The sequence below is a fragment of the Cydia fagiglandana genome, chromosome 19, assembly GCF_963556715.1.
Source record: "Cydia fagiglandana chromosome 19, ilCydFagi1.1, whole genome shotgun sequence".
NCBI lineage: Eukaryota > Metazoa > Arthropoda > Insecta > Lepidoptera > Tortricidae > Cydia > Cydia fagiglandana.
In genome coordinates, this window is record NC_085950.1 from 9956654 (window position 1) to 9982909 (window position 26256).

Consider the following 26256-nt stretch of genomic DNA (forward strand, 5'->3'; position numbering starts at 1 on the left):
CAAGTAGATGTCTCGCGTCCCAAGCTGGTGCTTTGGGAGGCGCTGGTCTCGCTAATAATGGCGTTGGAAGAAGGCATAGTGTCCGATAGTGGTTCATACACAGCACTTGTGAGAGGCTTATGAACGAATAACGTTCTGAAAGCTAACATGGATAATAGAAATAGACGTCTGAGATAGCTCGCTACTTCACTGGATAGAGGTACCTGGCAGTTGATCTTATTTTTGATGCACCATAAAGACCGTTTCTACATTGTGACCGTACATGCAGCCTAGACAAGGGGACGATCTAGGGGCTCCCGTTACTGTTTTCTATACAAACACAGTACCGGAATCGGGAATATCCGGTTCTTCCATATTAGTGAGACAGTGACAGTTGCGTTTCGTTCGCTACGTAGCGTTAGACCTTGGCATGTTATATGCATGCGCCAGTCACGCCAGTAGCGGACGTCACTCCTGATCCCGCCAGCTCGGTGTTGGAGCGTCCTATCTGACAGGAGCTACGCCTCATTCTTAAGGTCGTTGACTCGTAAGGGAGGGCGGTCTGACGTTGTGATCACTAGGACCGCCAGTAAATTGCAAGCTTACCACAGCTACTTTAAGACTCCTTATCACGCCGTCGCAGTACACAGACTAGGCTGGGAGGTGGAGACATCCATGCCAAGTCTCACAGGCAGCTGTCAAAGGTCGTGGTAGCAGTTCAATGAGTCTGTTAAGAAATACCGTGGCACAGTGCGAGGGCTCTCGAAAGCGGAGGCCGGCCAACAAGGCGCCTGTCAGGCGAAGACAGTCTCGGCGGCTGCTGGGCGCAGCTGCCACTCGGGCGCGCAGTGACTTCTTGATAAACCGTCGCCCTCGGGGGTTGTACCGACCTGGCAAGTAGCAAGCAACCAGCGCGACCTGTAGACGATCTGCTGGCATCAGCAGTTTTTGCGACAACCGTAGTAACGGAAGGGATGTAGTGTCGCCGTCGTTTTATGTATATATACTGTACCGGTGCGGTTGTATGTTTACACTTCTGTCGTCAGCGCTGCAGATGCGGCCCGTTAAGGCTTACTCTTCGCTGAGAGGGCCTTACCTCGTACATTGTCTACCAATATTGGAGATTGTAACGGACTGCTTGCATAAGATGAGGAAGAAAGTGGTGCGAGGCTTTCGGCAGCTCCGTGTTGCTGGGGACTGCAAAGGCTTCACCTTCCTCCATGAACTAAAGTTTGCGAATTTGAGACTGAACAGAAGGCATTGAGTCTCATTTCTGCGAGAAACTCTGCAGCAAGGCAGGCCTGTATGTCGCGAAAAAGAAAACTTTCAATCGGTGTGTTGTGCCGCGTGTCCCACGTGATGTCTAGGAGCGTGATGGTCTAATTCGCTTTATCCGAAGAGACACCCTATATCGAGTTAGTATAGGGCATCGAGTTAGTAGCATGCTTTTAAGGAAATCGAACTGATGAAATCAAGTCTAAAATCGATTTTGGCGCTTTGCGTAACAAAACTGTTTCGATAAAGTCGAATACAGACAGATGGAAACTGCTGGAGTCCTCCTGGCCCCTTTCTCTTAGCACCGGAAACTCAAGCTTGTTCAGGCGCAGCGGGTTTATTTGTCCCATTTTGTTTATTATGGCTTTTCGCACGAGTTCGTCTTTGTAAGACGGAACTTAAGCTGGAGAGCGCGAGCAAGCAGAGATAATTATGTGAAGTCTGCAGACCTTTTCGATGCCTTTCACCTCGGTTTCGAGCGGTCGCACAGGGCCTTGTCGCTAGCTGTTCTCCGGTTGGACCACTCCATGGCCTCGAGAAGTCGTAGGAATTTCGAAGCGACACAGCGAAGTCGATCAGCACCTTTATGAAACCCGGGAACACGACGTATTTTCCTCTGAGTATCGACATATCTTACCGCTTTCAACTCCGGGCAGTCGAGCCGCGCTAGGACGGGGCTCTTTACGACGGGGGTCTGCCGTCGCCGGAGGATTCTTTAACCGAAACCAAGAGCTTAGCGGTCTGTTCGTGCTGTACCATACCATACCTATACCTGCACCATAGCTATAGGCGCCTGCGTACCTCAATGGAACCATGTGGACAGGACAAAACTGATACTGTGGCGCCCAGCGAGCAAGGGACGACATCGTCGTAGTTGCAGCATCGGTGGACAGCATCGGCGTGATTGTGGCAACCGCCGCCGCTCGGGAGGCGCCGGTGCGTGAAGCTAGGGGCGCCATCGTGGCGGCCGGCTCGGGGGGGCACCGGTGCCTGAGGCCGGGCGGCTCATGGCGGCCGCCACTGGTTCGGGAAGCGCTGGTGCGTGAGGCGAGGACCCATAGTGGCGACCCGCTCTAGAAGCGTTGTCGCGTGAGGCGGGCGGCTCTATCGTGGCGGCCGCCGCCACCGGCTCGGGAGGCGCCGGTGCGTGCGGCGAGAGGCGCCATCGTGGCGGCCAGCTCGGGAGGCACCGGTGCATGAGGCGGTCGCCGTCTGGCTGGCTGGTCTGGGAGGCACTGCTGTGAGGCGAGAGGCGCCATCGTGGCGGCCAGCTCGAGAGGCGCCAGTGCGCAGGTGGTGGTGCCATCGTGGCGGGCGGCATCATCGTGGCGGGCAGCGCCATTGTGGCAGCCGCCGCCGCCGCGTCGATGCGTAATGCGAGAGGCGCCATCGTGGCGGCCAGCTCGGGGGGCAGGCGGCGTCATCGAGCGGGCGGCGCCATCATGGCGGCCACCGTTGCCAGGCTCAGGTGCGAGAGGCGCCGTCGTGGCGGCCAGCTCGACAGGCGCCGGTGCGCGTGACGGACGTTACCGGCACGGGAGGCGCCGATGGCTAGGCTCGTAGCTGCACGCATCATCACGGCGACGCTGTTGCCCTCGGCGGTGCCATCGTGGTGGCCACCACCGGCGCGTAGGTCACCAGCGACGTCATGACGGCGGCAACCAACGCGGCGATCGTCGCTGTACTCGTAGCATTTCCACTGCTTACACGTAACTTACCTTCCTTCCGCTCGAGCAGTCGGGACGCAGAAGCGGTCCGCCTTCACCTTGGCGCGATCCACCCGCGATGCGCCCGCAGCTGCAGGAGCGGGCGTGTGACGTCTCGCAGAGCCACGCGGATCTCTCGGAGTCCCGCTGGACTGGAAGCGTCCGCACCGCAACTGCAGCAATAGGAGCGGGCGTCTCGCGGACTGGAGGCGTCCGCACCGTGACTGCAGCAACAGGAGCGGGCGTGTGACGTCTCTCGGAGTCCCGCGGACTGGAGGCGTCCGCACCGCGACTGCAGCAACAGGAGCGGGCTTGTGACGCCTCTCGGAGTCCCGCGGACTGGAAGCGTCCGCACCGCGACTGCAGCAACAGGAGCGGGCGTGTGACGTCTCTCGGGGTCCCGCGGACTGGAGGCGTCCGCACCGCGACTGCAGTAACAGGAGCGGGCGTGTGACGTCTCTCGGAGTCCCGCGGACTGGAGGCGTCCGCACCGCGACTGCAGCAACAGGAGCGGGCGTGTGACGTCTCTCGGGGTCCCGCGGACTGGAGGCGTCCGCACCGCGACTGCAGCAACAGGAGCGGGCGTGTGACGTCTCTCGGGGTCCCGCGGACTGGAGGCGTCCGCACCGCGACTGCAGTAACAGGAGCGGGCGTGTGACGTCTCTCGGAGTCCCGCGGACTGGAGGCGTCCGCACCGCGACTGCAGCAACAGGAGCGGGCGTGTGACGTCTCTCGGGGTCCCGCGGACTGGAGGCGTCCGCACCGCGACTGCAGCAACAGGAGCGGGCGTGTGACGTCTCTCCGAGTCCTGCGGCCTGGAGGCGTGGCCCGCAGCGTCGCGGTGTCTCGGAGTCACCTTGGACGACAGCAGAAGACGCGGCGCGCGCGGGCGGGGGCGGGCGCCGGGCCCGCGCCCCCGCGCCGGGGGACGGGGCGCCCCGGTCGCGCCGCAACTAACAACACGAGGTACTCCCAGGCTACTGCCTGAGAACCCTCCGCGAGTGACGAAGTAACTTCTGAACGCCAATAAAATTAGAATATCTTAAACTGGCTCACCGGATGGTTCGAGACAATCCAAACCTCCTTATCGGCGAAGCGCGGCACCCGACAGCGGCGCGCGCAGGCCGTCCGCCGCCACGCCGCCGCCGCCGCCGCAGGCACGATGACCGCGCGTTCCCTCTCCGATGCGGAGCGACTTGTTACCACTTGTTAACAAAAACCAGTGACGCACTTCCTACTTCGATCTCGAAAATGCGAGTTAACGGTAACGATTTTTGCAGCATGGAATGTGAAAATTAATTTAGTAAGAAAAAAAAAAAGTGGGTAGAATCGAAAAGCACCGTTCGATGACTTCGATCGCGAGACCGCCAGAAGACTAATAGTGGCGATCTCTGCCGTATCTCACTATTTAATCGACCGAGCTTTGGATCGGAAATGTTAAAGTACCATGCTGCAAAAATATACGCAAAAAATATTTGCGGACCATCGGTCGAGACGGTCGACGAAACAATGACATGGCGGTGGCGAGTAGCGGGGAGCGAGCAACGGTTCGCAGGAAGTGGAAGCGGAACTACGTCACGGCGTGGGGCGGAGCGACTACATAGACGCTAGCGGCATCATTGGTCAACGATCGCGTTACTCTCTCAATGAAGATATCCGATGTGGAGTACGGAACACATAATAAAATAAATAAGAGCGTGTCATATATTTTTACGGCCTTCGAAGAGTAAAATGACTTGACCCATACATGACCCATACGCGTCACATTCCCATTCCCATTCCCATTCTTCATTTCACATTCACATTCCCGACAAAGTAAACCTTTTTGTGGAATGCCCCATAGCATTCGGTGATATAGGTCTATGCTGCTAATCGATAGTATTTTAAATTAGCTTTCCTTTCCAGCGAACTTTCTGTTATCATGAAACCATTTCATCATGTCCGTAGTTCGGAACTTTAGTTATTATACTTACATACCTACCTCGCCTTCAGAAGAAAATCCGCAAAAGAACCAAGGACGTATTCGTAGAGTAGTTCGCAGCAAACATTTGCATTCAAAAAAAAGCCAAGTAATCACTGCGTGTGCTATCAGTCAGCACTGACGAAATACGCCGTAGAGCTGGTATGGCTAACAGTGCTATGGCTAACCTTGACAAGATCTGGAGGAACAGAGGTATTCGACGTACGACTAAGGTGCGATTGGTTCGAGCTCTTGTCTTCTCGATATTTATGTACGGTGCCGAAACTTGGAGCCTGAAGGCTGTGATGTTGCTAAGATTGACGCTTTTGAAATGTGGTGTTGGCGAAGACTGCTGCGTATACCTTGGACAGCTAGAAGAACGAACATCTCTATCTTGGAAGAACTCAGTATAACCACACGGCTCTCCAAAGCATGTCATGAACGAACTGTTAGATTTTTCGGACACATTATGAGATCACCAATGCATGATATGGAGAAGTGTATCTTGGGGCGAATGAATGGCAAACGCGCTCAAGGTGGGGCTCGTAAGAGATGGTCTGACGCCATGAAGAAAACGAGTGGCGGCAGCCTGCACCGTGCAGTCCACTTGGCTTACAACCGCATTCAATGGAGACATGTTGCAAGTGGTCGCGATCCTCAGCATTGAGGGAACGAGGAAGAAGAAGTGCTATCAAAATCGTTCCGGACTTATTTTGATCTAACTCTAAAGGGGCTCACAGATTACCAGTTCGCCGGACGATATCAGGCTGCTGTAAGTTGTTAGGAACTGTCAAATATTGCGTTTAACTGACAGGCTTAATAACCGGAGTCGCCTTTAAGAGCTTACCCCTCTGCCGAAAACCATGCACAATTGTGTAAACTTTTGTATGGACTGACGTTTTATCTGACATGGCTATTTGTACGTTAAGTACAAATCATGTACAAATAGCCATACATTTGACGTACCCCTCCCCCGCAAAATCGGCAGACTGTTTCGTACAGAAAATGACAGCTAAGGCGTCTGAAGTAACTAGCTCTATGGTGGGCCCCTTATTGTTCTCTGTAAATTTCTTTGTACCTAAATAAAAAATATTTCAGTATAAGAACAATCAGCTAAGTATTTTTTACATTAATACTTATTATTGACACCAAAATTCCGTTTGCACGCAGCCGGAGGAAATAAAATTAAAAGTGAAATAATTTGCGGGCGGCGCGCCGTAATTATGGGCCTGCCCCGCCCCGCGCATGATGTATGAGCGCGGTTTAGAATCTTAACTTGTAAAGGGACACACGTTTATTTTTTAGCTGGGGACTAATTTTTATTTGTTGTACATTTATTTGGCTTATCGAGAAAAACCAAAATCGCTATCCGCCTCGCTATCGCTCTTGCGTATTTGAGCGATAGACGTGCCAATGCGAAGTCACTGTTTCGAATAGGTAATTTATTTGCTTTGATTTCCACACTAACGCTTACGTCTATCTCGGGTATTGATATTGAGTATGTTGACCATTGATATTGAGTTTATTAAAAGCCTTAAACTAAATAAATGAATTGAGACTATAATTATTTCTCAATCGTTTCTGTCCGCCGGCGTGGGGGCGTCAATACTTTGCGGCACGTGTGAGGTATGGATTCGCAATTTATTGCATAATTGTATGAATTAAGCTGTTTAGCGGAATAAATTCGTTTTTTTTATTTTATAATGAGGTAAATGTGCGATTTGGTTATTAATATTGATGATAAAATCTTAATTTTATTTTAATATTCATGAGATGACAATGTTAAAACCCAGAAGGGCACATCGAGAGGATTCCATAAGTTTTTCGTATTTTTTTACTTACCTACATATTTTAGGTATCTGCCTACCTTCTCAGTTAAACATTCGTTGCTTAGATCTGACCATAGAAGGATAGGTACCTAATACCTACACTACAAAGTTTTCTATGTGTCGAAATATTATAAACGTGAAAGAAATATTTATATTTCTTTTTTATAAAAAAAGTCACCGTTTTGCCGACACTAAATTCTTTCTCCATTTTGATATTGATGCCTAAATACAATGATTTTAGGCTATGTAGAAAAACGTCATATGAATAGGTATTCAGCACCAGACACAGCTTGGAATTGGCATGTACAGTCAGCATTAATATCTGCTCTACTTAAAAGAATCTGCCATCCGGGAATTATTTCCAAACTAGCGCCCCGCCCTGGCTTCGCACGGGTTACAGAAAACCTTAATAAATTATACCTAAACCTTCCTCAAGAATCACTCTATTGATAGGTGAGAACCGCATGAAAATCCGTTCAGTAGTTTTTGTGTTTATCGCGAACAAACATACAAACAGACAGACGCGGCGTAGGACTTTGTTTTATAAGATGTCGTGACAGAGGTATCGTCTTACACTTCTAAAGTAGAGTTAGACCAAGATAACTGTGCAGCGAATTTGATAGCACAGAGCGTTGAAGTGTATAAACGTCAAATGTCTATGAAATTACGACGTTTAAAATAACACTTCTATAGTCTGTGCTATGAAAGTGCTGCAGAGTTAGCTTGGACCGACTCTATCTATTGTCAGAAATATGTAGGTAGTCTAATTGTTCTATATTCAGGGTCAGGTGACAAGCAAAACTCACTAATTACTAAAAAATAATTAAACAAAAATCGACCTTATTTGAGTACTGATATGGTTCACTATGGCTATGACCTTGTAGTGGTAATTAGCGAGTTTTGCTTGTCACCTGACGATATCTTTTTCTAAAGCTATGAGAGAATAATAGATACTTTTGACGTGTATCCGCTACTTTTAATATGTTACGTTTTATACGATATACAGTGTGTTTTCTGCAACAGGAGCAATAAATTAAACTGTAGGTTGTACTCCTCAAACTGACCAACATTTGTTCAGCAACTTTTGAAAATAACTCATGTGTTGATTTTTATTACACTTTAAAGTTTATTCTAAGACGCAATGCATTGCAAATTTTGTTATGTTAAAAGCGTGACAAGAAACGTCAGCGTACATTGAAGGCAATATTTATTTTGTATGAAAAAGAGGAAGTCTAAAGGATTCATAATTTTTAAAAGTTGCTGAACAAATTTTGGTCAATTTGAGGAGTACAGCCTTTAGTTTAATTTATTGCTCCTGTTACAGGAAGCACCCTGTATTTATGATTTCAGTTTATTTTAATAATACTCGTAGCTACTTAGGTATTCTTCAAGAGTTGAAGGTCTTCATGAAAAATTTTAAAATATATAAATAGAAAAGTTAACTTAAAGCAATATTTAAAATATTAATTATTTAGTTTAAATATTATGTTTTTATTAAATGTTGATGTTTCTCGAGTACGTCAACATTTATGTAATTTATGTTTAGTGTTCTTTATGTGTTAACCTTCTAACCCAATAGTTCAGTGACCTTTACGTACCTACCTACTTACTAAGATTTTATTTTAATATATTTTTTTATTTTTTGGAAGCAAATACAGTTATTTTTATTTCTGTTAGAGGCGAATTGAATAATTCTCTTTTTTATTTTCAACTTTTTTGTAACTCTGTGCTAAGAAATATAATTTGAATGCTGCAAAATTATTTAGGTTATTAAGATTTCAATAATATTTTCTTAAATGATTGTTATTTATGTATACTTATTGTAAACCAGGAGAAAAAATTTCGTAAATGAAAAAAATATTAACCTAAGGTAAACAACCTAATGAATGGCCCTTTAAAGTACTGTCGGTACGGTATATATGGTAAACTACCTAATGACTGGCCCTTTATAGTAATATCGGTACGGTATATTACCTAATGACTGGCCCTTTAAAGTACTGTCGGTACGGTATATACGGTAAACAACCTAATGACTGGCCCTTTATAGTAATATCGGTACGGTATACTACCTAATGACTGGCCCTTTATAGTAATATCGGTACGGTATACTACCTAATGACTGGCCCTTTATAGTAATATCGGTACGGTATACTACCTAATGACTGGCCCTTTATAGTAATATCGGTACGGTATATTACCTAATGACTGGCCCTTTAAAGTACTGTCGGTACGGTATATACGGTAAACAACCTAATGACTGGCCCTTTATAGTAATATCGGTACGGTATACTACCTAATGACTGGCCCTTTATAGTAATATCGGTACGGTAAACTACCTAATGATTGGCCCTTTAAAGAATATATTTTTCCAGGACTCGGCTAAAAAAAGCGACATAATAAAAAAGGCTATATTGTAGAATATAAATTTTATTGCTCCTTATAAATTTTCTTAAAAATAGGAAAAACTTAATTTCGCAGTGCGAGTGTCTTTTGTTAAAATTACAATATTAACTAACAAGTTCTAATATTTTAGTACAATATGAGATATTTTAGATCTTACAATTTATACAGATATTCATACTAATTAAGCTAAAATAATTGATATAAAAATACGGCTTATGAACTAGTATCTACAAGCATATGCTACAGAGCCACACTTAAGAAGAACGAAAAAAAGAAACAAAAGTCAAGTGAAATTTTCATATTCTCACTTAATTGTGCATCGGGGTAGTAACAAAACGGTGTAGTTTCGAAAATCACTATGGGCCGCTTTCACGTTTCAGGGTTAGCCAACTAACTCAGAGTTAACCGTTTATACAGAGTTCTACTGCACTGTATAAACGGTTATCTCCGATTTAACCCCTCAACTGCCTTGTCCCGTATCTGTCCCAGATAATTTGGACTGTAATAAACAGTTGAAAGGTTATTAATTCAGTAGCAAATTTTTTGACACTAGCGTTCGAGGGGTTAAGGATGACTCACGTTAGACCGGGCCGTGTCCGGGCCGGAGCTTCCGGCGTTTACTTTTCTATGACATGACAGGCGATCACGTGATGCTTCCCATTGAAAACAATGCGCTGGAAGCTCCGGCCCGGACACGGCCCGGTCTAACGTGAGTCATCCTTAAATCGGAGTTAACCGTTTATACAGTGCAGTTGAACTCTGTATAAACGGTTAACTCTGAGTTAGTTGGCTAACCCAGGAACGCGCAAGTAGCCTTTAGGAACACTGTATAATTAATAATAGACACAATATAGTGTATTGGTACATTATACACGGTGGCCAAAAAATAAGTGCATTCCCGTTGCCAGGAAGGTTTTGGGATTATACTGAGCAACTTTTACTACCCCGAAATCGCGAAAAAAGTACTATCCCATAGAAAATGGGCCAGCCAAAATGTATGAAATACGAGTAGACAATTTTTTTTCGCGGTTTCGGGGTTGGTCCCATAGTAAAAGTTGCTGTTGCTCAGTATAACCCCAAAACCTGGCAACGAGAATGCACTTATTTTTTGGCCACTCTGTATACCTACTTGTGTGTTTTCCTATCTTTTTGAATTTATCTTAATGAAAAATATGCATGAAAAAAGATATGTGTGGCTGTAGCATTATTGGAAGAACTGATTTGATTATTCTAGTCAAGTATTTTTTACTACTTTTAAAGCCAGAAATCTTGGTCAACACATTTACCTATTGATTCGATGCCATTTTTAAACCTTGTAATCAAATTAATATGCGACTTATTTTGTTTAACATATTTAAAAAAATATATTTCAAACGGGTCACCTTCGCAAATTCGTGAATTTTGGTCTAAACTTAATGTCAAACCCGTTATAAATAATATACATATTAAAATATGTTAAAAAATAAAGAAAAAGTAAAGTGTATACGTTCAAATTTTGCATATTGAAAGATTGAAAATTAACTTAATTTATGCAATACTTTAATTTTATTTTGAGTTGAAAGTAAATATTGGCAGACATTCAAAAATCTCAGTTAAAGATATAATCATCAACAAAAGTTTTAAAACTAGTAAAAAATACTTTCTCGTCTTAAATTAGAATTTCAGCAGAACTCTATTAAGAGTTACATTAATTTCGAAACTCATTTTACCTAAGAAATATAGAAAGTGCGACAGCTACAAATAAATAATCTTTTACATAGGAATTGCTGTCTCATAGTGCTAATACAGTTTTTATGTTATTATTGACATTTTCATAGCACCAATATAATACGAAGATCACGATTTTTCAATCATTGGCAAACTGCAATATAAGTCTTTAAATCAGAATGAATTATTATATACCGTCGGGTGACAAGCAAAAGTCACTAACTAACACCATTGAAATTATTGGACAATAAACCGTGTTACAAGTGTAATAAAGTGCATTGTTTCTTTCATTTTTTGATGTGACTTTTGCTTGCCACCCGACGATACATAACCTTATGACTGCTAAAGACGTCAACTGCGTGCGACAAGCCGCGCGCGTGGCTACAACCGAATATCAACCTTATTGCATTCTGACAAGGTTCACGATAGCGCGCCGCACACGATTAGACGCGGCCTTCAAAGGGCTAATCGTCGGCTAAAGACGCAAACCTCGTAAATCCAATTCAATGAAATTAGGGATATGCAACCTTAGCCAAAAATACCTCCTCCCACTTTCCCAGAGGAGTTAAGAGGTTTGTGACGACCTTAGCCGACGAAATGCAAATATTAGATTATTTCCAAAGTGCAGTTGTCAAAAAATTGAATTTAAACATGATACTTTTTGCCAATTTTACGCATATTATACCACCAGGCCAACGAGTTAACATTTATTACGAAATAATCACTAAGTGCTCGATTCTCGACAAAGAATTTTGCGTGAGCGTTACAAGAATTTCTTTTCGGTTCTAACAAAACAAAATTCTATTTAGACTCAGATTCTATTTCAAATATTTTCACAGATAAATTCTAAATCACTGGTCAATATGCTGCGTTCAACATAAAAATAAATCCTAATTTTATTATAAATATCCAGTATACTTCACGATTGTCGCCTACAACCGGCAATATAATACAAAATCTACATCCTACTTAACACATACGAAAACTTTATAACGTTTCAGGCATTTACAATTACTAACTAACGCAAGAGTCATAATTCAGAATTTAATTCTTACTAGGAATTTAAACATTGATTCGATCACAAAACTGTGGATATATACTCTTTGGGCTACTAATAGGAAGGCTGGAGAGGATCAGTTGCTGTAGCACGTCTGCCGGACGCCGGCTAAGATGACGCTGAACTCGTCCTCCGTGCGGGCCTCGGCCAGGGCTGCGGCAGGCGCGGGGTACGGGCCCGCGGGCGGCGGCCCCGAGATCACCGACGCGTACGGCGACGGGTACATCCTCTCAGAACAGTACTCCGGCCCCGGCGCCTGCTCCGGGCAGTACGGCGGCCTGTACCCTTGCTGCTGCTGCTCGTATCTATACTGGTGCTGCTCCATCTGCTCAGGAGCGTAGTCCAAGTACTTATCGAACTCCCTCGCATCCACATCGGACTCTGGCGAGCCGGTCCTGATCTCAGGCCGCTGGTTCATGAATTGCTCCGACTCCTGATTGGCGGGCGGCTCTTCTGAGAAGTATCCGCCTCCGGTATCGTACTCGGTCTTAGGCTGTTCAGGATAGTGCGATTGCGCGACGTAGGAGTCCTCCTGTTTGTACATCTGCTCATATTCGTACGGGTGGTACTGGATGCTGTATTCCGCGTTCATCGGGCCGCTAGGAGCGGAGGATACCCTGGGTGTGGACGTGCCCAGCGCCTGCTGGTCTTGGGACGTTGCGACGGGTGGGAAGAACGTTCCGGTGACAAGAGGCGGCTGCTCCGCTAAAGTCCTTTGCGTGCACATGACGTACATGCCATTAGCCATGCCCATAGCGGCGACAGGGGCCGGAGAGAACGAGCCGGGCGTCCTGTATGTCTTGTAAGGGGAGTAGGAATCGGACATGGAGGAAGCGTTGATGGCTCTTCGCCGCTCCTCGTACTGGAAGTTCTCCTTCTCGTTTTCTACTGGCGACGCGTCGGGGGTAGGGAGCGGGGCTTCGGCCGGGGCGCTCCTCCGTCCTTGGGGTTCGGGTGACCTCGCGGGGGAAGACTCTGGAGTTTGGACGTGGCCGTTGAACTGGTTGGACTGGTAGTCTGAGGCGAGGGGGGAGGTTCTGTAAGGCGAGAAGCCGGCGCCCGGATTGTGGGAGAACCGTGCGTCGGGCGAGTCGGTCGTGGTGGCGTAGGGGGAGCCGAGGGCGGCGGAGGTGGGGGGCGCGCTGGCGGGGGGCGCGGGCTGGTTGGGCCGCGTCTTGTTCTGCTTCCGCCGCCGCGGCCGGTACTTGTAGTTGGGGTGCTCCGTCATGTGGATGACTCGGAGCCTCTCGGCCTCTTCTACGAACGGTCGTCGGTCTTGCGGTGTCAGCGAGCGCCATTTTTTACCTGGAAATAAGAGATTTAGTATTAGTTAGGTATTTTATCAGCCAAAATACAAAAAGTTCTACGAGATTTAAAAGAACTTTACGAAACAGCGTTCATGTTTCTAAAAGACATGATTTATTTTATTACTACCTACAGAAATATGAATACATTTTGTCTCAATATACCTAACGTGAACAAGACAAATAAATAATAACATAAAAATATAAAAGTTTGAGTTAAAAAGTTGGTATTTAGCAGTGGCGGCGCGTCAAAAATATGCATAGGCAAGCCGGGGCTAATTAGGCTTACATATTTCCTTTACAACTCTGCTCAAACGTCCAAAAACAGGCAAGCCGGTGGGAATCGGCTTTTATGGACACGCCGCCACTGGTATTTAGTACACTTCGTTTTTTTAGCATTAGAAAAAGCGTAAACAAGCTTGACGAGAAAACGCTTTAAAACATAGTAACTATTAGGTACTTATGAAACCAAAAGAAAGTAAATTATCATATATGCTACATAATTGTTACATATTTGCTGTGACTTATTTTTCAAAAGTGTTTTTCAATAAAAGGCACGTTAAGATTTTCTAATGCAAAAAAACGAAGTATAAATATAAATGAATAATATCTATTGACCGGATACGAGTACGTCAACACAATATACCGTCAAATGACCTACACTACAGCACTAATCACATATCGTACTTAAAAATAATACTCAGTATCCGATAAAAATGTCTCCTCAAACCGATAACATACCAAATGCATCGCGTCTCCAAATGTAAATTGTTTGTTTTGTCAGTAGCCAGCAATGTCCTCTTGATAAATATCCTAAAAGATTGCCCATGATTTTCGATAATTTCTCTATACAACTAACACTTCCATCTCCATTCAATTTTAAGTCTTGTAGCTTAAATATAGAGTTGAGATTCCTTTGGTAGAAATATAAGGTTATTTATGATGCGTTCATTGCTGTGTTTCAGAGTTATTTGATAGAACACCATCGTGATTATTTAGCTCCGCCGTGACAGGGCGTCCATTTTATTTTCTCTAATATTATTCTCGGTAATCTTGATATGGTGTAATATTCGTAAGCGTGTTATGTTACGTGTTCGCTACTTACATTAATATTGTACGATAGACCATCTTACAGGTGTTTAGCGGAAAAATGAGTTTAACGGTGATTTGTCGATTAATTGATGATGTCATTGGCCATGTGTCAAAGGTGAGGTGTTGGAAGATTTCGGGGGTTTATTAATAGACTTTTGCGTTGATCTTCGTTCGACGATTTTGTTAGATAAAAACTATGAATAATTATATATAGGAATGGCAAAAAGTATCTATAATTGTTGTATTTATCGAGTTATGCGAATCGATTGACAGTTTTATCATCCTTTCACAGCCACGTCAAGTTACGTTAATTTATCATTCTAATTTTATTTCATAAAGGTTCAAACTGTTCACAGTTGAACATAGTTTTGCTTTTCGAGACTGTACATTTTTAGGTGTTATTACAAAAAATGTCAAGTTGGTCTATTACTTCATTATATGTATGTATATTTAATTTTACGGTGAAATTGCTAAAACTTCATCTAATTCTGAGAAAATAACATGAAATTGATACTACTCTATTAGGACCCTTTCTTGTAGGGAACCCTGGTAACTTATAGTATGGCTTTAAGGTAGTAGTTTTTTAGGGTTCCGTACCCAAAGGGTAAAACGGGACCCTATTACTAAGACTTCGCTGTCCGTCCGTCCGTCCGTCCGTCTGTCACCAGGCTGTATCTCACGAACCGTTCAGCTAGACAGTTGAAATTTTCACAGATGATGTATTTCTGTTGCCGCTATAACAACAAATACTAAAAACAGAATAAAATAAAGATTTAAATGGGGCTCCCATACAACAAACGTGATTTTTGACCAAAGTTAAGCAACGTTGGGAGGGGTCAGTACCTACTTGGATGGGTGACCGTTTTCTTTTTGCTTTTTTTGTTTTTTTTTTTTTGCATTATGGTATGGAACTCTTCGTGCGCGAGTCCGACTCGCACTTGCCCGGTTTTTTTCTTCAGTCACCCGTTGACCACGAACGCTGCCGCTGTAAAGGGTTCGAAACGTCGGGATATACTCGTAGTATGTACCTATTCAATATACGCGATATAAGGCCCAATTCGAACTTTAAGATACGTCAGTTAATAGATCTAGAAAAGATATGGTCAATAGTGACGTTTTTGTTTGAAGAAATGTCACATTTGACACTGACATATCTAATCCATATATTTTCTAGGTCTATTAACTGACGTATCTTAAAGTTCGAATTGGGCCGATAATCCGTTTCAATCGTTTTATTTCATATAGGCTTTAAGGAGTCAATGATTTTTGGGTCGACGCTAACTTTATAATAGTCTAAAGCGTGTCAAAACACATACAGCCAAACACCAACTCCGCACCGTTTTTGCGTACGCGCCTGACAAAAAGTCAGGTACGCCGTTGACTGATGTCAAACGTCAATCTGACAAACGACGGGCCGGCTTCCTGGCGCGCACCCGATGTCCCATTAAAACCGGTGTTTGGTTATCGGCTTGAGCCTTATCAACTATAATTAATGATTTATTAGCTTTATAATTTAACAGATTAAAGGGAGTCGCGTGGGAAATGGGACTTGTTTTTGGGAATTTTAAATAGATATTGTTATCGCATGCATGAGAAGTACGCTAAATGTCAAATACTATAATGTTTTTCAAACTCGAAGGGAAGGATGACACCAATCATTTCAATACAATTTTGCGAGATTTGGCGTCCCCTTCGAGTTTAAAAAATATTATTGTGATTGACCATAGGAGTCTCACATAGGAGCCTAGCCAAGGGGAGAATCGTACATAAATACGACGATACGAAGATGCTACGAAGTTACGTAATTATTTATGTACATTCAAGTTTTGTTAGAACTCTTTTCTATTTATTATATCTACGATCATCACATTAGGCTAGCTAGGTCCTCTGATGATTCGCCTGACGATGATGATGATTTGATACATACATACGTGAGCTTTTTACCAATGTTATCGGTTCAAAGAGCCACTCCACACTAGCGTTTCCCGTCCCTCCCGAGCGCCGGCGTCTAACCAACTCTATGGCCGCAGGCGCTGCCGCTTGACGCAACTTTGGCGCAACTGCGCAGCGACACCATTTTCCATAGCGCTGACTAGACGCTGACGCTCAAGACGCTAGTGTGGGGTGGCCCTTAAACTGTATCTTGTAGCTTTATAAAATCGGGCCCTGGTGTTAGAACGGGGAACACCTTAGTCTGAGGGCTTGCCGCGAACATCGAGCATCGAATTTCGTTATCTGCATCTCTATCACTCTTGTATAATCGAGCGATAGAGAGGCAAATACCAATATTTCTATTTTCGGTAAGTTCCCCGATTTGCTTTCCCATTTTTTTCCACCATTCCGCAACTCAACTTGATAGAAAGATTTGATTGATACCTGTCATTTACCAAAGTCGTCCCGTATCCGATCGTTGTATGGTTAATGGTGTCAATTTATTTAACGATAACATTCTGACATTTTGGGTGGTTTTCTACGAATACCTGGGTTAAAGTGTAATAATACATTTGTAAAGATATTTGCACAGTTTGGTAAGATTGTGACATAAAAGTTTAAGAAAAGAAGACCTAAGGTACTTGCGCCTAATAAGGCCCACTTTTAATTAAATTTTGTTTTTCATTTCTGATATGAACTTGCAATTTTGCAAACCAAACATGGGCGAGAAATTTAAACTCATTTACACTTATAAAAGTATGAAATTTTGAAATTGAGCAAGCTTTAAAACTGGGCCTTATTAGGTGCAAGTACCTTACTTCGAAAAGGATTCAATATCATATATTATCCTTATACCATGCGCAAGTCGATGCCAAGCCAAATGGGTACACATTAACTTTATGTAATGTAATAACTTCTGAAGAGTCAGTAGGCATCAATACTAATAATGATATAAATATGTGACGTTCCATGGGAAAAGGTACTTTATGGCGGTCGGCGCTTCCGTCACGCAGCATCGCATTAGTATTGGAGCGTTGTTAATAATAGCGTAAGTGCCAACCGCCATAAGGGGCTGTCCATAAATTACGTCATCGATTTTTGACGATTTTGACCCCCTCCCCCCTAAAATCATCCAGACATCATGCTTCGAATGACCCCGTTTCCTCCTACGTCATGCTACCATCATCCGATGTCCAGACCCCCCCCCTAATTTGAAACGACGTAATTTATGAATAAGGCCCTAAGGAACCTTTACTCGTAGAACGTCACATAACTTTTTAGGGTACCAACTACAGTCTGTGTATCTTTAGGTACATATTTAATAAAAGTAAACAAAATCTACCCTCAAACGGCTTCTTAAGCCAGTTGACGGTTGATAAAAAAATTACATGATCAAATAATGTAGGTTAAAGTCAGGTGGGTCAGTGACAGATCCAGGTGGTTTTCTATTTGGTTGGTTAATCCATAAAATGATAATCACCCGAAAATTCACAAATTATTTGTATACTTTTATTCAAGCACCTCAAGTACAGAGTATAGGCTAAAGCTATCATCAAAACCTCAACCACCAATCTATATAGACGGTCGTTAGTATAGAATCCAGGAGCCCCCAAAACGAAAACTCTAATGATAACATTAATGACCCAATCGATCATAATAAAAGGGTCCGTTCCGCTGAGACCCGCCGGATTCGGTCGTTTAAGAAAAGGTTCCTTTTTTTACCTCGTTATCAGTTAATGGGGTTTAAAACTGCCGATTTCTCACTTCAGAGATTGATACTGAAATTATAACTTCAAATATTTTAATATAGAAAAAAAAGACATAGCGTTGAAATTTTCAAATCATTTAAATTACAAGGTAATCTTGTAATTTAAATTTGAATCACTTCCGGGTGTTTGATTGAGCTGAAATTTCGCACACTTCCATATTTCCGATGAATATGCTAATATGGAGCTGATCTGATGATGCAGTCGGAAGGTAGCCAAAGGGACTCTTCGATGGAAAAGCATAAACACATTGAGTTTAGGCTCATGGGAAGGTCTCGAGAAGTACTTGATAGACATGCAAAGGAGAGAAAGTACAGTCGGCAATAAAAAAATGTAAATATTTTAGACGGTTACTTATTCCTATTATCCGGTGTAGTCTCGGTTATAATTAGTTCGGATAATCGAGGTTCTACTGCAGCTTATTATGCAGTCGTTTTAATATAGGTAGGTATGTACTTATAGTAAGGACAATATCATGTAGTTTAGTAAATACGGGTGCAAAGTGGAACATGATATTATGACACGCGGTGGTCCCGGCTCTCGTTCATCATATCATTAATTAGATCGCAATCTTTATCATTAATTAAATAATGATTAATGATGCGCTCATATTAACAGGGTTTTGATATACAAATAGTGATTTAACATTTTTGTTTAAACGTTTTAAATCTACTTTAGCCCTTAAACGGACTGTAGAAAATCTACAATTTAAGCCTAATATTACTTCATAGTCCTATGAATTCTTCACTAGAATCGAGGATGATGTTATAACATGAGGTAATAAAACATGAAAACACACAAACATGTTTATGTTTGCATGTCGATATTAACACATGAGTAATTATGAGGATTCAGTTCAGTACTTTTGTGGCCCGGGTGACATGGCATTTAAATGATTTAATCGAGTTAATTGATTTAATCGATTATTTCAAAACGTAGGAATCGATAAGACGTTTTATAAGACAACACCGTAGTACTTAGGGCTAAAGTATTTATTTAAATCTTACAGCATAGAGTTTCGATAAATCGTATTCCGTAAGGCTGGCTTAAAAAACATAGTACGGAATTAAATGTGTACCTATGTCCAATAATATCTATTGTAAGTCCCTCGCCGACCGCGAGGTGGCGTCGCCGTGGTTTTTCGCCGCAACGGATGCTCCGCGCACGCGCTGCATTCTAAATTCGAATATCCACCGTCCCTCTCGAACTAGAGCGGGCCATGTAAGGGCATCTCTTTTTAACCAATTTTTTATTGCATTTCGATTCCGTGTGCGTCATTTTTGTCGTTTTTTGTGTGATGTAGCGGTTTGTTGCGCTTTTATTGATTTTAAACTAAATCTATAGTTGTTAAACGGGTTTTTGTTATAGAAAAGTATCTTGTACATTTAAACGAGCAATTCTCGTATATTTATTTATATATGTATATTTCGGGGGATCGGGGATAAACGGCTCTAACGATTTCGATGAAATTTGATGATCTAGCTAGGTCTTATCTGTGGGAAAACGCGCATTTTTGAGTTTTTATATGTTTTCCGAACAAAGCTCGAACTCTCAGTTATTATTAATACTGTTGGTATTAAAATAGTTCCTAATCATAATTTTTGAAAAACTGAGTTTGTCTTATCTGTGCGACCGTAAACACGAATCGAAAAACCTTAGTTACCTGCAATAATATGTTACTTTCGAAGGCCGCAAAAATATCTGACACGATCTTATTTTTAGAGCCATAAGAGAGTGTCACATATTTTTGCGGCCTTCGAAAGTAACATATTATTGCTGCTGTCTGTGGGCCTGATTCGGATTTTGAAATAGACATCTATTAGATATCTTTTAGACATCACCATGATACGATAACGATAAGTTTAAGATCTAACCTGTCAAATTTGACATTTGCGCGATTCCGGTGATACTCTTGAACGATTTCCACAGGATATGACTTAGAGATCCAATTCACATCTAATAGATATCTTACTCTATCTATCGTAAAATTGACATTGGTTGCCCGAATTGCGCTGCAAAAGAGAACTAGTTGATATCTAAACTATAACGTATCTAGAATGGATCTAGTACGTGTCGTCTCTTATGAATATCTTGAAGTTCGAATACGGCAGTGTACTTACCTAACTATACCTACATTCATGGGCACATACCATTTCTTTTACAACAGCTTTCTCTAACTCTTAAAATCATTTAACTAAATCAGTTGCAATACAAAAACAATTTCAAGCTTCCCTTTCGCATTCACCAGTTATTTTACTCATATATAAACAGAAGCAAACTACCTTTGACTGACTGTACAATAGCTCTTTCACTCGTTTCACATACCAACGAAAAGGACAGATGCTTTTATGTCACAGATAAAATTTGCTAGAAACATTCAAGTTACAATCTGAAATTACATGTTGGGTCGTAACTGTTTTCTTTATCGAGAATAAACTTTACAATGTAGGGTATAAGTGCGTTTTTAGCTTGAAGAAAGGGCAGTGCTTAACGCTTTTACTTTGTCTATGGTATTTTTTGTTTCGCGGAATTGTGGACTGCCGAAATGCATAAACCTTTATTCGGTCTTACGCGTATGCTGGCGGAAACGAAATTTTATATGTTTGGCGTGTGGGTTAAGTTTCAAGCTTTTTGAGGCTGATTCGTAATATACCTACAGGTATAACGGTAGGTCTACAGATATATCGTCAGATAACAACCAAAACTCACTTTTCTTGTGTCAGTAAAACTAATAAAGCACTATTTACCTACTAAGGCCCAGTTGCACCATTCCACTAACCCGGGGTTAACCGGTTAAACCAGGAGTTGCCATGGTTAGCCATACAATTTGATTTTAAGTTAACAGTTTAACCGCTTAACCCCGGGTTAGAGGAATCGTGCAAGTGGGCCTAAGGCTGCTATTTCAAACCTTGTTAAAAATTGCGTGATTTAGTAGAAATAGCATAAAATCTTGGCCAAATGCTTTATCGGCCGGTAATTGTCCGCCTGCGAGCTGTGGTATTGAGCGCTGGTGGCCTGGCAGTAAGAGCGTGCAATTTTTAATCCGGAGGTTGCGGGTTCAAACCCCCGCTCGTACCAATGAGTTTTTCGGAACTTATACGATACAATATAAATACTCTTTCTTGCACACCTCAACAAAAGAAGACAATACAAAAGAAAACAGAAATACAAGCAGAGGTAAACAACAGGCGGTCTTATCGCTAAAAAGCGATCTCTTCCAGACAACCTTTGAGTAGCGGAAAACCTACCCAACCTTTGGGGCTTATGTAAGTTATGTACCTGCGAAATACTTATCAGTTGATATGTACCAGTCGCTTTTCGGGAAAGGAAAAAATCGTGAGGAAACCGGGCTAATCCCAATAAGGTCTAGTTTCCCCTCTGGGTTGGAAGGTCAGATGGCAGTCCCATCCGTAAAAACTAGTCCCTACGTCAATTCTTGGGGTTAGGTTATCAAGCGGGCCCCAGGCTCACATGAGCCGTGGCAAAACGCTGGGATAATGCGAGGAAGAAGGAGAATTGTCTACCTGTGCGGCACCCGCTTTCCGCTCCCGCGTAAGCCCCTGCCCTATCCCCCACCAGATAGCCAGTAATAAACCGCCCGCCATAACCGAAGCCCGAGGCATCGCATTGTGATTTTCTTACAACCGTCCCGCCCTTGACGTTTCCACCGGCTTTATAATCTATTTAACGCACGCACTATGCTTTAAAACGCTCAAATATTAAACACGACCTTAGTACAATATGCGCTTACGTCAAAAAGCATTGTATTATTATGGGAATACGGTTGAAAACGGCTTAAACGCTTAAGACTAAAGTGCCTCCCTGAAAGACACCCATAGTTCAAATTGCTTGAGATGAACGAAAGCTTGTTATTGCAAATTTAATCTTGTAGTAACACAATAAGGTTGACATTTGAGCGGATTATTTAGCTAATCTGAAATATTTTCAGCTATAACATAAAGGCGTAAATGCCTTTAGTTTCCATCGCCTTTTTGTAGTAGTAAAAGGTTCTATCTTAGTAGAATTTACCATAAACGTAGAACCTTTTCAAAGTAAAAGTAGAAACTGTGGCAAAAAGCCTAAGCTACCTACCGCGTTCTATGCCGCTTTATAGGATTCGACTGAATGTCCGCAGATTCCTAGGGTGACCATTTATAGGTGAATCCGTGGGACAAAATTGTATAGCTATATTACGAAGAATAAAGTATTTAAGCGGTTGGTTGTTAAAGGAGAAAAGGCATTTTTCTCAAAAATGGACAGCAAAGTCGACTTTGCCATTTAAAAGTTAGGTCACGAAGTGCGTAGTTTATGGTCAGTCAAAAATTAAAAAGTTAAAAACATTGCAGTATCGATTTTGGGACTGCAATAGGGAATATTAGGCAAAGCTCTGCGTAGGTGGCACCTTTGTGGCACATGCAGTAAACAGACCTCATTGACACATCACACGTCACGTCAATCACATGGCCTACCCCGAAACAAGAAAATCGAAATTTCGTTATCTAATCTCTCTATCACTCTTGCATATCCGAGCGATGAAGAGGCAGGCCGCGTAGCCAAGATGCCGATCGCTTACGCTCCGTAGCGATCGAAACGCAACTGTCACTGTCGCACTAATATGGAAGAGTGATAGAGAGACATAATGCTTTTCGTTGTCGAAGCGATAGCGATTGTAACCTTGGCTAGGCCGGCTGATAACTAAATTTCGATTTTGGCGTTTACCGGTACCTACGCCCTTGTTAACAAACTGCCTTGATGCATCAATGTCATATTTCATTGTCTGAAAACTTGTCAAAAAACAGTTTAAGGCACAGTATGTATAAATAAAATAAATAAATAAATATTATAGAACATTTTTACGCCTCGGCTAGTCTGTGGCCATGAGTATTCATAATAATAAAAAAATAAAAAAAATTGACTAAGCCCCACGGTAAGCTCAAGAAGGCTTGTGTTGTGGGTACTCAGACAACGATATATATAATACAGTGAAACCTGGTTAAGTGGGACCTGGATAAGTGAGAAACCTCTTTAGCTGGGACTCATGGTGCGGTCCCGACACTGGAACTGAAATATACTCTATTTTCAACTCTATTAATGGAACCCTCTGTAAATGAGACAGAAATTTATTTGTACCTGGCAAACTGGGAGCCTGGGTAAGTGGAAAACCTTCTAGTGAGACAAATTTTCTCGTTCCTTGAGATCCCACTTATCCAAGTTTCACTGTATATAAATACTTAAATACATAGAAAACAACCATGACTCAGGAACAAATATCTGTATCATAATACAAATAAATGCCCTTACCAGGATTCGAACCCGGTACCATCGGCTTCATAGGCAGGGTCACTACCCACTAGGCCAGACCGGTCGTCAAAGTTAGTCTATGATTATACTAGAGTAGTAGTGCTGCACTCTCGCGGCACAGCATTGCAGTAATATCCCCTATATTATTCTCTATAATAACGCCATTAAACCTACAATTGCTTTTTATTAGGTCCTAAACCTAATCCAATTAAAATTCACATCACGGCACCGTTGCCACGCGCTTTATATTTCATTCAAAAAATCCGTTCGAAAACTAAAAAAAAATCATTATTCCGTACCGTACTAACTCCGATATTTATTTCTCCTAATTTGACTGAATTTCTCGGCTTAAAGCCGTGAGCGTCGATCGTATATTTGCCTCTTTCCCGCATGCGTTGAATCTATAAATCTGTCTTTGTCTTTTAGTTTAAGATGCTCTGCGCGTGCGCTGCGGACGCGCGCGTGCCATGACGTCGTTTCTTTTTTTTATAACAAGAAAAACCATAAAAAGCGGTTCTTAAACGTTAGTTAAGGATTAGTTTTTGTTAAAGGGAGTCAAGTGTGAATGGGCGAGGGGTCGTTAAGAGGTAATTATATTAAAAGTTAGCTCGTTAAGAGGCCTTTTGTCGAGAGGGCCTAGGATATTTATTTTACTAAGATAATAGTCTCAATAAAAGTTCGACTCGCGACTAATAGTTTTACAGTACATATGGTCCTATTTTCCCGCACTAGTGCGTAAAATAGCACTTTTCGTGCCTATGTCAAAAGTTTATTAAAGGTCCATATGTACTGTAAAACGTTGTACGATGCACGTGCGAATAGGTAATTCGCACGTGTATGTAATTCATCTTTTCCGCACTTGTATCGTAAATAACTATTTTAAACGCAGAGTCGCGTAATAAACGCGCCGAGTTCTTCAAGTTTCGACTTAAAACACTCGAGTTCCTATCAACAATATGTTTACTCATAAGACTTTTCAACATGGCCTGAGAGCCTACCGCGAACCACGTCCGAAGCGTTGCCTTTCTGTCGCACTTGTAAATTCGTACCTAAGCGTGACAGGGAGGCAACACATCGAATGTTCGCGGTAGGCCCGCTGCGCGCGCCGCCGCGGTCACGTCCTGCGCACGCGCCGCCGCGTCGTGACGCTTACCGTTTTATAGGTTAGATCAACTACTGAATTAGATGTTCGCTGTAGATCTTGGCCGTAGACAATAGAATAGTGAGACGAGTATGCTGTATGTGGATGTAATTTTTCGACAGCGAAAGTATGAGAATTTTATACGTAAATAAATATTCTTCTTCGAGGTCGTGACCTCATGTCTGAGGGACGTGACTCCTATGGGTTATTCTTCCTACCACTGCTCTCCAGGCCTCTCGGCCTCCAGGCCAAATAAATACTATGGGACATATTTACACAAATTGACCAAGTAAGGTAAGCTCAAAAGGCTTGTGTTGTGGGTACTCAGACAACGATATATATTAATATAAATATTTAAATACATAGAAAAACAACCATGACTCAGGAACAAATATCTGTATCATAACACAAATAAATGCCCTTACCGGGATTCGAACCCGGGACCATCGGCTTCATAAGCAGAGTCACTACCCACTAGGCCAGACTGGTCGTTGGTCGGTCGGCTTATGGGGGAAATTCAAGGCTGGTGGGGGTAAGTCTAACGGCATTGGCACCACTTTTCAGCCTGACAGCATTCGGTTTCTTGAAGCCCAGGTACACCACTATAAGGATCAGAAGCCAAACTGGGGTCTAATAATTATGCATACGACACAGTTCTAGAGACCCTGGTCTATACATTAAACGACTTAGCCACAAACTTAGCAAAACTAGTGTTAGAACTATTTCCTAAGAATACCCCGTTGCTTTTTAAAAGTAAATAAATTGAGGAATTTCTTGTATAAATTTTATACAGGGTGATTCAGGAGACGTGAGCAGGACTAACACTGCGCATTTTGTAAATTATAAGCAACTGTTTCGTGTCAGTATTAGTGAGATTAACGTTAATTTTCTACTCATGTTGAAAAAAAAATAATAAATTTATTTACGACATGCATGGTCACCCTAAAATGAGAATACTAAACTACCGAAATTCTGTGTCAAGTTGAATGTCATCACTGTCATCACGGTCTGGTTGCTTTTGAAAACTCGTATCTCACTCAAGTTTGACAGTTTATTTTCTTCGTAATCAAAATTCTGTCATTACGGTTAAAGAGGTTTTATGTTATTAATAAGGTCTTGTAGGGTAACCATGATTGTAGAGAGTTAAATTTGCCCTCACCTAAAAGTTAAAAAATAGGAAAAAGTGTCGTTGTTTCACTTAAATACGACGGTGATCGATCAATTATCAGTAACTGAGTGTGCAGGATTAGTCCTGCTCACGTCTCATGAATCACCCTGTATAGGTAGGAAGCTAAAAGTTAAAACATGTTTCAAGTAAATCGACACTTTAACAACGTGCGTTTATGTCTTTTGTATGGGGCGTCTTAATTTTGCCACAAGTTTTTTTTTGTACAAAGTTTTGAGGGTTCTATTGGGCCCATTATTAATGGCCGTACTTACCTATTTCAATGAGGTTGGCAACCCAACCGTCAACGGGTTTCCTAGGTGGCGCCAGCATAGGGTTTACTTATATCTAGTTTTGTTCTACGAGATTCGGCTTAAAGAGCTCGTATCCAGGGCATAAAATTTCAAAATGAAAACACAACGAAAAGAATTGACAGGTAAAACCTATGCTAGCGCCATCTGTGGGCCCGATTCGGATTATGAAATAGACATCTTTTAGACATCACCAAGATACGATAACGATATGTTTAAGATCTAATCTGTCAAATTGGATATTTGCGTGATTCTGGAGATACACTTGAATGATTTCCACAGGATATGACTTAGAGATCTAATTAATTAATAGATATCTTACTCTATC

General features: G+C 42.5%; 1 protein-coding gene across 1 annotated transcript in view; it reads right to left on the reverse strand.

Annotated features, from left to right (window-relative positions):
• Positions 1-9158: 9158 nt before the first annotated feature.
• Positions 9159-26256, reverse strand: part of LOC134673736 (transcription factor Sox-17-alpha-A) — a 159261-nt gene continuing 142163 nt past the window's right edge. The window contains exon 4 of the mRNA XM_063531751.1: positions 9159-13221. Coding sequence (XP_063387821.1) covers positions 11993-13221 — 1229 coding nt within the window. The 3' untranslated portion in view covers positions 9159-11992. The remainder of the gene's footprint in view (positions 13222-26256) is intronic.